The following is a 13,140-nucleotide window of genomic DNA, read 5'->3' as shown; positions in this document are numbered from 1 at the left end:
GTATTACATTTTATTGTGAATATCGGTATAGCTGACTCATCTCACTGATGATGATTCGTGAGACCGTCTCACAGCAGACCTACTCATTTATTAAATGATTTATATGATATTTTATTAAGCAAAAATAAAATACTTTGTGATTTGAGAAGAGTCGCGATCTCAAAGTTCGTTAACTTAATTTCCTTAAACTTAATAACGTAATATAGATTGTAAGGATATAATAAGACTTTATTAAATATCAAAGTTAAATTTTCTAATTATTTTTTTATTAATCAATTTTAATCCTGTCTGATTCCATATTAATATTAGTCGAAACACTCTGTACAAATAATTAATTTTACTCATCTATTTATTTAAATATCAAAAAACGTAAGACTAAGCATTTGTCGTTTTACAAAAAATTATAATTAATAATATCGATGCAACTCAAATTTTTTAAACTATACAATAGCTCAAGCATCATGTTTCAATTCCTCTACCCAACAACTCAAATATCATGTGTAAATTACCAAAACGTCAAGTAAACATGACAAGTCAGGTTCTTTATTCTATTCGAAGAATATATAAATCCCAAGATATTTTTTTTTTCCGCGACTCAGAAATTTTGCACAATCAACATCAATGCCCTTCAAGCACATTTAAATTATACATATATATTCATACATAACTAAAAAAAACCCACAATATAGATATCCCACAATTTCCATTCAAATAAAGTACAAGAAACAAAAATTGAAAAAGACCAGAGGAAGGTTCTTTCAAGTCATAAACTATGACTCTCCCCTTGCAAGACTGAACCAGTTTCTTTCAATAAAAGGTAAACACTTTAGTTAGCACCATGTTATACTTCTCAATCAGTAAAATATTGCAGTATTTGATCTCCTTGCCTTGTTGAATTGAATCGATCACAAGTATTGTTTGTGTATCCTGGATCTATTCTCTTCCCACCATAGCTTTGCATGCACCTCCCCGAATTTCTCTCGGCTAAAATTGATTCCGATTTTAAGTCAAGTTGGAACAAGTATTAAACAACAAGACTACTACTCAAGATTCAATTCAAGCTTAAAAAGTCTCAAGACTAACCTGAATCTCACACGTCTCAGTTCTCTTTTACCATCAGGCAGTGGTCGAATTGTAATATACACACCGGGCTCATCCTGTTCGACCCATTCACTTTCCAGATCACTGACATTGCTTATCGATATCTCTCCAGAGCGATCAGCGTCTCTTGAGGAGCTAGTTCGAATTGAAGCATCCATGGAGGATGTTTCTGTTTTAGCACCACTGATACTTGAGAGTTTTGGCGTCGAGGAAACACCACATGAGTCATAGTTAGAACGAGAATGAGTCGATTGATGGTCTAGTGAATCCGATGATGAGTATGATATCCCGTTTCCCACCTGCCGAAAAAAGGTACGAGGCAGAGGTTCTCTATCTAATGGTGGCGTAACTGGGCTGTTTTGAATGGATTCTATCTTTGAATTGCTACTGCCATCTTCGGATCTCGGAGTTGTTGGAAGGGGAAAAGCTTGGCGGTTTAATCTTTGTACGTTGTAGAGTTCCATCACCTTCTCACAATTTTCGGCCCACCACCTTTGAGCTTGCCATTTGTTGAATGCTTCTCGGCTAAAGAATCATGAAATTGCAAACATTTTAAGCAAAATTTAAGGTGGTTAAGGAACAAGATTTCCCTATCATCGTCATTCATTCCCATATATTATAAAAAAACAGTTAAATATTATATGCCACTACTGAGGAATATTATGCAAGAAAGGAAACCAAATATCATCATTCTGACTTATCAAAGAATCAATTTAAACTTTATTTCAATGGTTATCAATTATGGCAAGAAAGTTAGCTGTGGCAGTGGAGCCATGATTTTCATAGAGGACGACGAAACTAAAGTTCTAGAACTCAAAAAATTCAGAGGTGGTGAAATACTGAAATCATATAATACAAGAAAAAATTTATGCTAAAAAGTAAAATCAAAGGGGGACAGTCTTAAATCCTGACTGGCCCCCGTTACACAAGTTTCATCACTAAATATGAAGGAACTGAAAATCATGGAGGCTTGGACTTAAGTGCATGAAATTTGAATGGTCTTTGAAATGGTTTCAAGATAATCCAAATCTCCGGTAAAATAATGAGTGCGCAGAACCAATGAACGAGAGTGACCAATCGAATAATTAGATCATGAAATGGATAGTGAGTCATACATAAAAATATATATTTACCAATTGTTGGAATATATTTTAAAGTGGTGCGTTCGTCAATCTATACCCACTAGATAATATAGCACAAATAGCCAGTGTCATGTGAATCCCATTCAGGAATCAGGGTAAAGTTCGACCCTACTCTTGGGATATTATTTCAAAAGTTGATCTAATTGCTATAAAAGGAGCCCACATCATTTTTCACTCTTTTACAACACTTAAATGAATATTTTGGTTAGTGTCCTAAAAGTAGAGTCGAATAAATACCCATTCAGGATCTATGATTATAAATAAACCAATGTCTATCACCAAATATAGCATAGAAAACATATTTAGGCTAAGAAGTTAGATCCACTATAATTCTAGATTGAGTTGATCTCATGTGCTAATTTTCGACCTTTGCCTACTGATACCAAAGCAACAAGATAAATCCAACTTTCATCAATGACTACACAAAATCCTGTTGTCTGCCACTGCCAGAAATGTTTATTGTTCAGAAACCAGCTTAATTCAGATGCCCATCTTGTCACCAGTTCAGTTTTGGAGTCACAGGATTGTACATTTCATAGTCAAATTGACAAGAAAACAGTACACAAGATGACAAAGCAAAGAAAGAGGCGAGGCGTGAGTAAGATTGAAAACGAAAGCAATGGCAATCCCCGACAAATCGACAACAATAAGTAAAAGGTTTCCCAACACTTGAAAACGACAGGCCCACCGAGATGTTTTCTTGAGTTTTAATTTGCCTTTTTAAACTTTTGAAAATGGTGTAATTGTCCTATTTTTCTTTTCCTCGTGGCCCAATTCATAATGATTAGCGTAATTTTGTCAAAACAATTGTGCTGATTTCTCCTTATAGGCACGATCTAGTATTTTTGCCCACAAAGTCTTGCTTTTAATGACCAGTTTATTTTAAAATAAATCCCATTAATTATGAATTTATTTGGAGAGAAATGAAAGTATGGCTTCCATAATAGAATGCTCAAGTAAGATATTTATGCAAGCAATTCCAAGTAATATGAGATTAAATTCGACTCAATATTTTTCTTCTTTTTGCGACGATTTATTTTTACTTAAAAGTTTGAAAATTTTGTATAAAGACCATGGTAGCCATAAATATATTTACACCAACCAAGCATGCAAACTTTTCATCCTAAAGTCAAGAAAACACTCATAGCCATTTAAATTTTCCGTGGACCATATATCATTCATTATTCTTAATTATGCTACACCAAGTATCAATTTTCATCATGCGTTTTAACTATTCCAGTTATTATTGACAATAGTCTCCACTCACAATTCATTATTCTGTCAAAGGGCTGTGAACCTGCATTTCGTACTAAATTTTTACATAACTAAATTGTCTTGATTATATCTAACAAATAATTAACTAACAGAATCGGTAGATAGGCATATATCGACTTGTAGTTCATATTCTAGCACAAATATCCCAATTTGGAACGAGATTTCGGGCTCGAGACTTAAATGCTTAGAAAAAATCATATATACATTTCTTTCCTCTCCAATTTGGTTTTTGAGAGGTTATCGAATTTTGGAAAAAATGGTCAAAATGGTGATCTAATTGTCTCAATCCTAGATTCTCGCATGTGGTGGGTTGCCATACTTTGGAAGGAAAGTAGAAATATATTAAATTATAATAAAATTGTACTTTAAGAAAAGATTGAGCGAAACTACCAAAACGTACCTGAATCGAATCCGCTTAAGGTCGTTTCCGCCACGTGGCAGGGAGACAAAGGTAATTAAGACCCCCGGCTCCACTTGTGCCACCCACTCCTTGGGCTCGCTTTCTTCCACGAATACAATCGGGTCGACTCGCCGGCCACTTGCCGACGCCGGAGTCCCTTCGCCGCTGGAGATCCCCTTCAGCCTCGCCTCAAGCTCCTTCCGCCCAGCCGTCGAACTGGAGTTGAAGCTTCCCGTCCGCCTATACGACCACCGGAATTTTTCGTGAGCCGCCGACTCAGGTTCACCGCCGCCTCGGAAACTCGTGGACCTCCGTTGCTGCGCCGCCGGCTCAGTTGTGCACGGCGCGCAGTGCCTATACGCACCCGAGGCCTTCAATGCCATGTCCTTGATCTGCGACACGGCGACACCAGGTTTTTTTCATTCAGTAAATAAATCTCAGGAAAAGAAAAAAATACCCAACAATTTTTGCATTCCTTCGAATAAAATCAACAGGAAAATCACTTAGTTTACACGTCCAATCACCTGAGAAGAAAGGTTTTTAATAGCTTGCTTGTTAGGAGTGACATTGGAATTAGGCTTTTCTCCCTGGTGATCAACGGACGATCCGTCACCCGTTTGCTTCGAACGTGCTATGCAAGTAAGCATCTTCTATCGTCTCTGCAAATATGATGCAGGAAACAGGTCAAAAAGAAGAAACCAAATTAAACAATCTGTAAAAAAAATACAAAAAAAGAACCCAAATAAAAAACCACACAAAATTACAGAACTATAACTTCGAAAAATCCTGTGTAGATTAATGGGGAGCGAGAGAGAGTTTACTATACATGAATGTAAAGGAGAACGAAAAACAGAGCGGTGATTTTGGTGAGCCGGCACTCTTAGTGCCCACCCTCAATTATAAGGTATGCACCAGCACGAGTCAACTTAACACGAGATTCTGTATTTTGATTGCATTACGTGTGTATATTCTGTAAATGTACACACACATAATACAAAAGAAAAATGTCGATATATTACAGGATCAGAAAGAAACATTGCAAGAATTCTGAGAATTTTTGCGGAAGATTTATTTCAGGGTGGTGGAGATGGGAGGCGAACCAGAGAAAAGGTGACGGAAAGGAATAAGGATGGTGCTTCGTTACCTTCTTGGAGGAGACTGAAGATGTGAAAAGCATATTGAAAACTCTCTCTGTCTGTCAGCCTTTGTGAGCTTTGAGGCTTTTAGATGCTTTTATTTTTGGGCTTTTGATTTTTACTTTATTTTGTTTTATCCAATACATTCAATGTTTGTAAAATTCTTAACTATAAGCTAGTTTAAGGATTTTCGACTTAATTAATTAGTATTTTAGAAATTCTAAGTTATTTATAATAATTATTATTACAATTAAAATATTTTATCTTCGCTTTAATAAATCCAGAAGTATAGATAAGTGGAAATTTATATTTTATTAATTTTTAGAATATAAAAAACAGAGACATGCATAGATACGATATGTTTGTTCTTTTACTTCAAATTACAAATGTTATTATACTAACGGATTGATTATTAATAATTGAATAATGTTAAAAGTATAATCAGTATAACAATATTTATAATAATTATATCATGATATTTTGTTATTATCTCGTATGAATTTATATTGAAACTATCATGATATTTTGATAAATGAAATGTTTGCATTTAATTTGTTGTACAAATTTGGTTGTACATGTAGCATTATTTTAAATAAATAGCAAATTATTAGAAACGATTTATATTAATATCATTATTCAACAAAAATAGCATCAATTGTATATTAATAATTTTGTTAATTTCATCCAACTAAGATCATTCGACATAACTATATTAGAGTTAATATTATAACAAAAAAATCATATATATATATATATATATTAATTTAATCCGGTATTTGGGTAGGATATAAATATGATTTTTTCTTTAATATCCGTCTTCATCCTCATATCAAAAAATTTCACATCTGATTACCTATTTATTTTATCAAATAAAAAATATTCTTCATAGCTCTCTTTGGGTCGAGTATAAGATTCGGGTGAAATTTTCATTCTTAATTGATGATATGTGAGCGTCACATCAACTTCACATGGAAAAATTAATAAACTTATTATAATAATCAAGAACTAAACATTAAATTTGATAACATAGAGTAACAAAATTGTAAAACGATGCACACGTAAAAGACCTTAAAAAATAATGGAAAATTGATGTTTCGTGTAGATGTTATGGGTTAGAAAACGTATTCCAAATGACGAATCAAGCAGCAACCTATACGATTTGTCTTAAATTTTATTAATTATTTGACGGTTGAAATCATCAATTATTTCAATCCAGTTAGTATAGGCACGTTTTTTAAAGGGAACAAAAATAGTAAATTACATCTTGTAAGCTAATGCGTTTTTTAAATAATTGAAGATTCATCTTAATCCAATTTTTTTCCCTTTCAAATTTTTTTCCTCGTGCTACTAACGTTCATCAGAAATATCATTAGCCTCCTACATCAATTCAACGATGTCTGGTCATCACACAATCTCTCTAATAGGTATAATGAAACCAATCAACAAAAAACCTTAATGCTACAAAGGTCAATGCACCGATTGTGGTATGATAGAGTTGTAATTTACTAGTTATTCGAATTGCTTGTCAAATTTAAAAAAATCAGAAGTTACTTGTATTCCTAGGAAACTCCGTCCACATCACCATTCAATATTTTTTTGGCCCACTATTTGCCAAATCATCTGTGCGATACATTGATCGTACTTTTAGCATTAATAAAAAATTCAATACAAAAGTTTCATTTAACAAAGTCTCAAGCTGTAATAATAATTCTCATTTTATAATTGTTATATATTTATTATTGACAATTTAGTACATATTAATAAGTTACTCGAAATAATTCAAATTTAATAAAATGCAATTATAAGTGATAATAAAATATTTGAGTATAATATGAATATTAAATCATCCAATGTTCATTCCGATGATAATGATAATGAATATAATAAATGATGATGCTGATGGATGATATGAAATTTCATCTAAACCTGACTCATTATCTTTCTTTATCACCGATAATGTCAAGTCAACATTTATTCTAAAAAATATATTAAATTTGACAAATATTAACAGATACATAGATAAAATTTAAATTTGTCAACATATATGATAAATATATATATATATATAATCAAAAATATAATTTTCATCTTCTAAATAAAAAATAACTAAACATAAAACGATAATCGGCAATGATTGCTAATAACGGTAAAATATTTATTTAAGAAATAATCCAAAGTTGATTAAAAAGAAATCTGGTTTTTCAAATATGTAAATATCATGTTGTGGCCTGTAACTATAAAAATAATTATTTTAATGTAAAGTTGATTAAAAAAAGAGTGAAAGAGGAGTATTTTAAAATAATATCGATTCTAACATACTCGACGTCGTCGTTTTAATCTCCAGCAACGTCTCCATTCCTCAACGTTCTCCGTCTCGGCTACTCCCTTCGCCGATCGAGTTGAACAACAGAATATACACCGCAAAAGCTTAAACGCACACTTATCTGAGATGCGAAAGTAGTGCTATAGGGACAAAGAGCTGGAAGGGCATCGATCATGGTGTCGTACGTGAACGCTTTTCTGTACGGGGTGGGCGGAATAGTTGTGGCGGGAATGGCATTACTGGTGGCATTTCAGGAAAAGCTCGTGTACGTGCCGGTGTTGCCTGGTCTCACTAAATCTTACCCCATCACCCCCGCACGCCTGCGCCTAATTTATGAGGACGTTTGGCTAACCTCTTCCGATGGCGTTCGCCTCCATTCCTGGTTTATCAAGCTCTTACCCGATTGCAGAGGTAGGTTTCATTTCGTATTTGTTTATTATTTCTGTTTTTTTGTCAACGGGTTTTTACTTGTGCTGTTGCATGTATGATGTTATGACTTCGTATCCAATTGATTGGAGAAAATATGTTGCGGGACGTGTAGGGCTTTGTGTTGGTTGGGGATGGGTAAATATGTTTGATTGCGATCCGTTTGAGACAAAGTCCGCGAGAGTGGTTTGTTGGGTTAGGGTTTACTGGTCATTTACATTGCGAGACTAGATTTGTGTGGTGTGATGAGATACGAGTGAGTTAAAAATTATTTCAGGCAACAAGGAAAAGGAGAGAGACGATGTTTTGCCACTGGATACATACATAAAACAGAACTTGATGGGTCATGTTTTGGTTTGATTCTTTTTTTAGTGAAGTTTGTGGAAATATTGCTTAATTTAGAGCGGATAAATGCTGGGAGTTGAAAATCATGGGTTAGAATTTCAATTCTCTGCTTCAAGTATGATTCTTTGCTCACACCACCACGAAATGCAATATTTGGTACAAGGAGTCATTCCACAGTGAAGGTCTTACTAGTTTGTTTGAGTTTCTGTGAGAGTTTTTCATGGAAAATTTTATCTTTGTCAACTCCACTGTTACATAAAATGTCAATTCAACTGTTACATAAAAAGAAGGTCTTTTTTTTTTCATGATGCAAATGTACTTGTAAATGAACAGCTTAGTAAGAAGAAGGTAAGTATGAAGAAGAAGCAGCTGCAGTTACAGTTGGATAGTCTTTGATGTGCGTACTGAAGTTAAAACCTTTCGTCCCTGTGATTGCAGGTCCAACGATTCTCTTCTTCCAAGAAAATGCTGGAAGTATCCTTTTTCAGTTAGATGTTAGAAACAAACATCGATGTAGCATTTCTCACCTTTTTTTATGCTTTCAAAATGTCTCTTTTTGTTCGAGCTCATTTGCTTTGCAGACAAAAAGATTTTAAAAATATTCTTCTTGGGGCCTTGATATTTACCTGCAGACATTGCTCATCGTCTTGAAATGGTTCGAATTATGTTGCAAAGACTCCAATGCAACGTCTTCATGCTTTCCTATAGAGGGCAAGTGATATTTTTCTTGTTATGTTCTTCTCTTTTATGGTTTATCTTCCTCTTTCTTCTGCTACTTGGTTGTATTTTTTTTATTAATTGGTGTATTTAGACATATATGCTTGTATTAGACTGAAATTTACATTGCTCTAACTCTGTGGTTCTCAGTTATGGTGCTAGTGACGGATTTCCTTCACAACATGGTATTACAATGGATGCCCAGGTCTTCCTTCAAGTTATTGTATTTCACTTAATGAAACACAGTTTTCCCCCCGGAAATCTTTTAGTTTTGCTTGTTCTTTTCTACCTTATTTTAAGGTGGGTTGGGATGGGGGAGGAGTGGTAGCCACTGGTAATCAGGCATGTCAATTCTAATCTTTCCCATAATCATGTGGAATAGGCTGCACTGGATCATCTGAGTCAGAGGACAGATATCGACACGTCTAGAATTGTAGTTTTTGGGAGGTCACTTGGGGGAGCTGTTGGAGCAGTGCTTACCAAAAACAACCCAGACAAGGTAATGTCCTCGGGGCCTGTCTCACCTTAAAGACCTCTTCGGGTGTGAAACAATACTTTTCCTCTTATATACTTACTTTCCATATTTCTGTTACTTCCAGACCCCCTTGTGTCTGGATGTGGTTTCTAGATTTGATGTTATATTTTGTTCATCCTGATCAAGGTGACAAAATACTTGATAGACTATGGCCATTGTTGAATATGATAGTCGTGCTTGTGAATTAAAAAGAATTACCAACATCTTTTCATTTCTTGGATGGGATTCATGTTCATATTCACATTGCAGTTGCAAATTTCTTTGTGTAAATTGTGGTCTAAATTACTATGTCCAGTCAGTCACATCATATTTACTGGTTTAAATTGGAAACCGTAATTTTTGATAGGTGTTATAGTTTTCAGTTGCATCTCCATGGAAGAGAATTTCCCCCTGTGTTTTCACGTCAACGTCTTTTTTTTATCTATAGTAAAGCTGAAAGTGTAATAATTTTCTACAACTGGTACTTTAGGCTGGAGAAGAAAACCATGCTGTAACATTCTCCTCTCATTTAGTTTCGACTTTGAAATTTTGTTTCTTTTCTTCTTATTTATATCCTATCTCTGTTACGTTCTGATTCTGCAAACAAATTGTTTTGGACCAATTGTTTTACTAACCCTTGCTGGATATGAGTGCTACCTAAGCAACAATGTGGGAATCATGTGGTACAGATGCAGCATTTTTTATTGTTGATCAATCAAGTTTATTTATTTATTTGCTATTTATATTTTGAAAAATTGTTCAAAGATGTTATTAGAGTGGTGTTAAACTTTCAGGTGTGACGTCAAATAATTTATTTCTCGTTTTATGGCCGTATGGTATTCTTCTGGTCTTCTTTATTGTTCATATGTCATTTTCACCATTTTGCGGTGTGTGGTCTGGGTTTTCTTTTGTACTTGTCTCCTTGTAAATCTAGAAATAAAATACTTGTTCTTCTTCTTGGAAATAGAAATAAATCTATTTTGGTTACTAGAAATGTGTTGGGTGTTCTGACTTTGACTCATGGAGCAACTGGTGCCTTCGTTGTTTCAGGTGGCTGCATTAATATTGGAAAACACTTTCACATCTATCCTGGACATGGCTGGAGTTCTACTACCCTTCCTGAAGTGGTTTATTGGAAAAAGTAGCTCAAAAGTTCCCGGGGTTTTGAATTTTCTTATTCGTTCTCCATGGAGTACCATCGATGTTATAAACGAGGTGAGGCTACTTTAGATGTATATGTGGTTTAGTATCTTTTTTTGTGGTTCTTGACATAATGACCCATCAATTATCAATTTGGCTAGCTTACCTTTGAAATTTTCATGTCTATCCAACTGAGTTAAAAAAGAGCCGAGCACGAGCTAAAGTGTAAGGCTTAAATTTAGAATAGTTGAATGGTCAAAGAAAGCTGGCTTCAGTTGGATTTCAAGTTCATTCCTTAAAAATCATAGACATGATTTTTTCCTGAAATAACGGAATTAGTACTGGTACCCGAATATCTGGTTTGTGAATTGAATTTCGTCTGCAATCCAGATGTTGATTTAAAGGCAATTTTATTGTTTAGATTTTAAGGCCATTGTTGTCATCTGATTGAAAATTTCCTATTTGGCTTTCTTGTTTCAGCAATGTTCTTGTATATGCTTACAGAATTGTTATAATTTTAAAGCCATTATTGTCATCTGATTAAAAGTGTTCCATTTGGCATTCTTGTGCTGCAATGTTCTCATATATGCTGCAGGCTTTTTGTAACATTCTTCTTATCATTTATTATCTTCCATATATATGTCCGTCGTTTAAAGTTCGATGCTTTGAACTGCAGATAAGACAACCAATCCTTTTTCTCTCTGGATTACAAGACGAAATGGTACCCCCCTTGCACATGCAATTGTTATATGCTAAGGCTGCTGCACGCAACCAACAGTGTTTATTTGTGGAGTTTCCTACGGGAAAGCATATGGATACATGGTTGTCTGGTGGTGATCACTATTGGAGAACAATTCAGGAGTTCTTGGAGAAAAGTGTTCCAGACAAGAAGATTGACGGCTCCTCTGAAAGTGGTATGTTTCGAATTTCTTTTGCGCCAAATTAAAGCAATGTTGCATCTTCCTGTATCTATAATTATAATTATCAGTTGTTTAAAACTTACCACATCTTGTTCCCAAAAGTTTCGCCAAAGGAACTGTCGTGTCGAATAAAATGAGTTGATCATGTGGGAATATCATATGTTGACCATCTGTTTTACATGCTTTACTTTTTGGTTTTACCTTTTCGGTGGTTTGGGGTTGGACGTTAAGAAAATGACACCGATGGTTTCCATGTATTTCCCTGTTCTTTTAGTTCTATGCTCTTGTAAACTAACTTTTGTTATATATATTTACTTCTGCTATCTACCAAAGAATCAATTGACTTCATCTGTCCATACCCTGCACAAGTTGGATATTTCTAGGCTTGAGAGGCTAGACTTATCGCTTTTGCTCGAGTAGATCAGTGGGATTCTTTTCCTTTTTCTTTCTAGTTTTTTAATCCCATCTATTTATCTTGTGAGAGTGATCAGAAATCTAGTTTCTTCAAACTAATAGCTACTCTATGTCCCAGTCCAAATTGATACATCATTTTGCACTTGTGTCAGATTTTGATGCGCATTGATCTGCTGCCACACTTAAGGACAACATCCAGATTCAACAGTTACGCCCTTTCTTTGGATTTTGCAGTAACCAAGAGCTATCTGTGATCGTCCAACACCGTGTTTTCCAGTGCTTTTCATCGGATGCATGATGTTCAGAAGAGGCAAAGGCTGTTAGATGCTTTAGGTACATAGCATGATACCGACACATCATATCCCATTAAACTGATTGATCGTCCCAATAATGATGTAACCGATCTGAAATTACTCATAAAATTTGAAACATACATGTATTCTTCTCCTAGGTTATTTCTGTATTGTGATAATGCTTGCTATGCTACTGTCGGTCGACCTGGTTCTGTTTGTAATGAAAGAACCACCGTTGCATGGTCTTTGTTAGCGTTTTACGTACCATCTTTTCTCGTCTCATTTAATCTGTGGTGTTATGCTCTTCTTCAATGTTTTGTCTTGTTTCCTCTTAAAAACATCATAAAAAGCAAATGGAGTTTCTGGGACAAGATCCCAGGTGTCCCCATTTAACATCTCAAAACATTTTCTCTTCGCCTACACAAGATTTGATAACAATGTCAAGTAGTCTGGGAACTGTCTCTATTTCCTGTGGATGTTTATGTGTTACAACGATCCAAATTGGTTTAGTGTGATAATTAAAATGCGTGAGTTGGTATTGTTAACGAGACATAGTTTTTGGTTATAAAGGTAATGCGTTCGATACTAATGATTTATTGTAAGTTCAATTATCGAACGCGATGTGATCTCAACACTTGAATAACATTTGATTTGTATGGTTTAAGTTCAAGTTTGTTAATGCTCTGGTGGTTGAAAGCTCGAATCAAACTTTATAAAGCTCAGCTTGAGTTTAACCATAAATGGGATTTCATCAATTACACTAGTTGTACCACATTTGCTATATAATAATGCATTTAAACATTTGTAGGGTAATTACAAAGGATGTCTATATATATAAAGACTCTAATTAGTATCTTTGATCTGATTAAGGTAATAATATCTTTACATTATTGAAGATTTTATTTTTAACATAAAGGAGTTATAATCAAATCAAATAAAATAATAATGATAATTTACTTAAGATGGGAAGTGGGGTCCGTACATATTGTATTGT

At 34.4% G+C, this 13,140-nt stretch overlaps 2 protein-coding genes across 5 annotated transcripts; one reads left to right on the top strand and one right to left on the bottom strand.

Moving 5' to 3' along the window:
- Positions 1-592: 592 nt before the first annotated feature.
- On the bottom strand, positions 593-5,174 carry LOC142545649 (protein Brevis radix-like 4). Of its 3 annotated transcripts, none has more exons than XM_075652955.1 (5): positions 5,063-5,174; positions 4,443-4,577; positions 3,919-4,310; positions 1,084-1,626; positions 593-984 (listed from the first exon to the last, which is right to left on the bottom strand). In XM_075652955.1, exons 2-5 carry the CDS (start codon positions 4,563-4,565, stop codon positions 906-908), a joined length of 1,137 nt encoding a protein of 378 aa, XP_075509070.1. In that variant the 5' UTR covers positions 4,566-4,577; positions 5,063-5,174; the 3' UTR covers positions 593-905. The 3 variants fall into 3 exon arrangements, with proteins under 3 accessions (XP_075509070.1, XP_075509072.1, XP_075509071.1); XM_075652957.1 differs by lacking the exon at positions 5,063-5,174 and adding an exon at positions 4,938-5,039; XM_075652956.1 differs by lacking the exon at positions 5,063-5,174 and adding an exon at positions 4,745-4,911.
- Positions 5,175-7,351: 2,177 nt separating this feature from the next.
- LOC142545647 (alpha/beta hydrolase domain-containing protein WAV2-like) lies at positions 7,352-12,391 on the top strand. 2 transcript variants are annotated; one of them, XM_075652951.1, is made up of 8 exons: positions 7,352-7,788; positions 8,587-8,622; positions 8,781-8,859; positions 9,016-9,070; positions 9,248-9,364; positions 10,430-10,594; positions 11,196-11,433; positions 12,088-12,391. In XM_075652951.1, exons 1-8 carry the CDS (start codon positions 7,551-7,553, stop codon positions 12,105-12,107), a joined length of 948 nt encoding a protein of 315 aa, XP_075509066.1. In that variant the 5' UTR covers positions 7,352-7,550; the 3' UTR covers positions 12,108-12,391. The 2 variants fall into 2 exon arrangements, with proteins under 2 accessions (XP_075509066.1, XP_075509067.1); XM_075652952.1 differs by having other exon boundaries at positions 7,354-7,788; positions 12,006-12,391.
- Positions 12,392-13,140: the final 749 nt, after the last annotated feature.

The sequence above is a fragment of the Primulina tabacum genome, chromosome 5, assembly GCF_025594145.1.
Source record: "Primulina tabacum isolate GXHZ01 chromosome 5, ASM2559414v2, whole genome shotgun sequence".
NCBI classification, from domain to species: domain Eukaryota; kingdom Viridiplantae; phylum Streptophyta; class Magnoliopsida; order Lamiales; family Gesneriaceae; genus Primulina; species Primulina tabacum.
This window is presented reverse-complemented; position numbering and strand designations above follow the sequence as displayed.

Bases quoted from the DNA above. Each gene is read 5' to 3' on its own strand.
- LOC142545649 (XM_075652955.1), bottom strand. From the start codon at position 4,565: ATGCTTACTTGCATAGCACGTTCGAAGCAAACGGGTGACGGATCGTCC. The intron at 4,311-4,442 runs GTGATTGGACGT...GCCGTGTCGCAG, and splicing joins TTAAAAACCTTTCTTCTCAG to ATCAAGGACATGGCATTGAA. The intron at 1,627-3,918 runs GTACGTTTTGGT...ATGATTCTTTAG, and splicing joins CTTAAGCGGATTCGATTCAG to CCGAGAAGCATTCAACAAAT.
- LOC142545647 (XM_075652951.1), top strand. From the start codon at position 7,551: ATGGTGTCGTACGTGAACGCTTTTCTGTACGGGGTGGGCGGAATAGTT. The intron at 9,071-9,247 runs GTCTTCCTTCAA...CATGTGGAATAG, and splicing joins GTATTACAATGGATGCCCAG to GCTGCACTGGATCATCTGAG. The intron at 9,365-10,429 runs GTAATGTCCTCG...TCGTTGTTTCAG, and splicing joins CCAAAAACAACCCAGACAAG to GTGGCTGCATTAATATTGGA.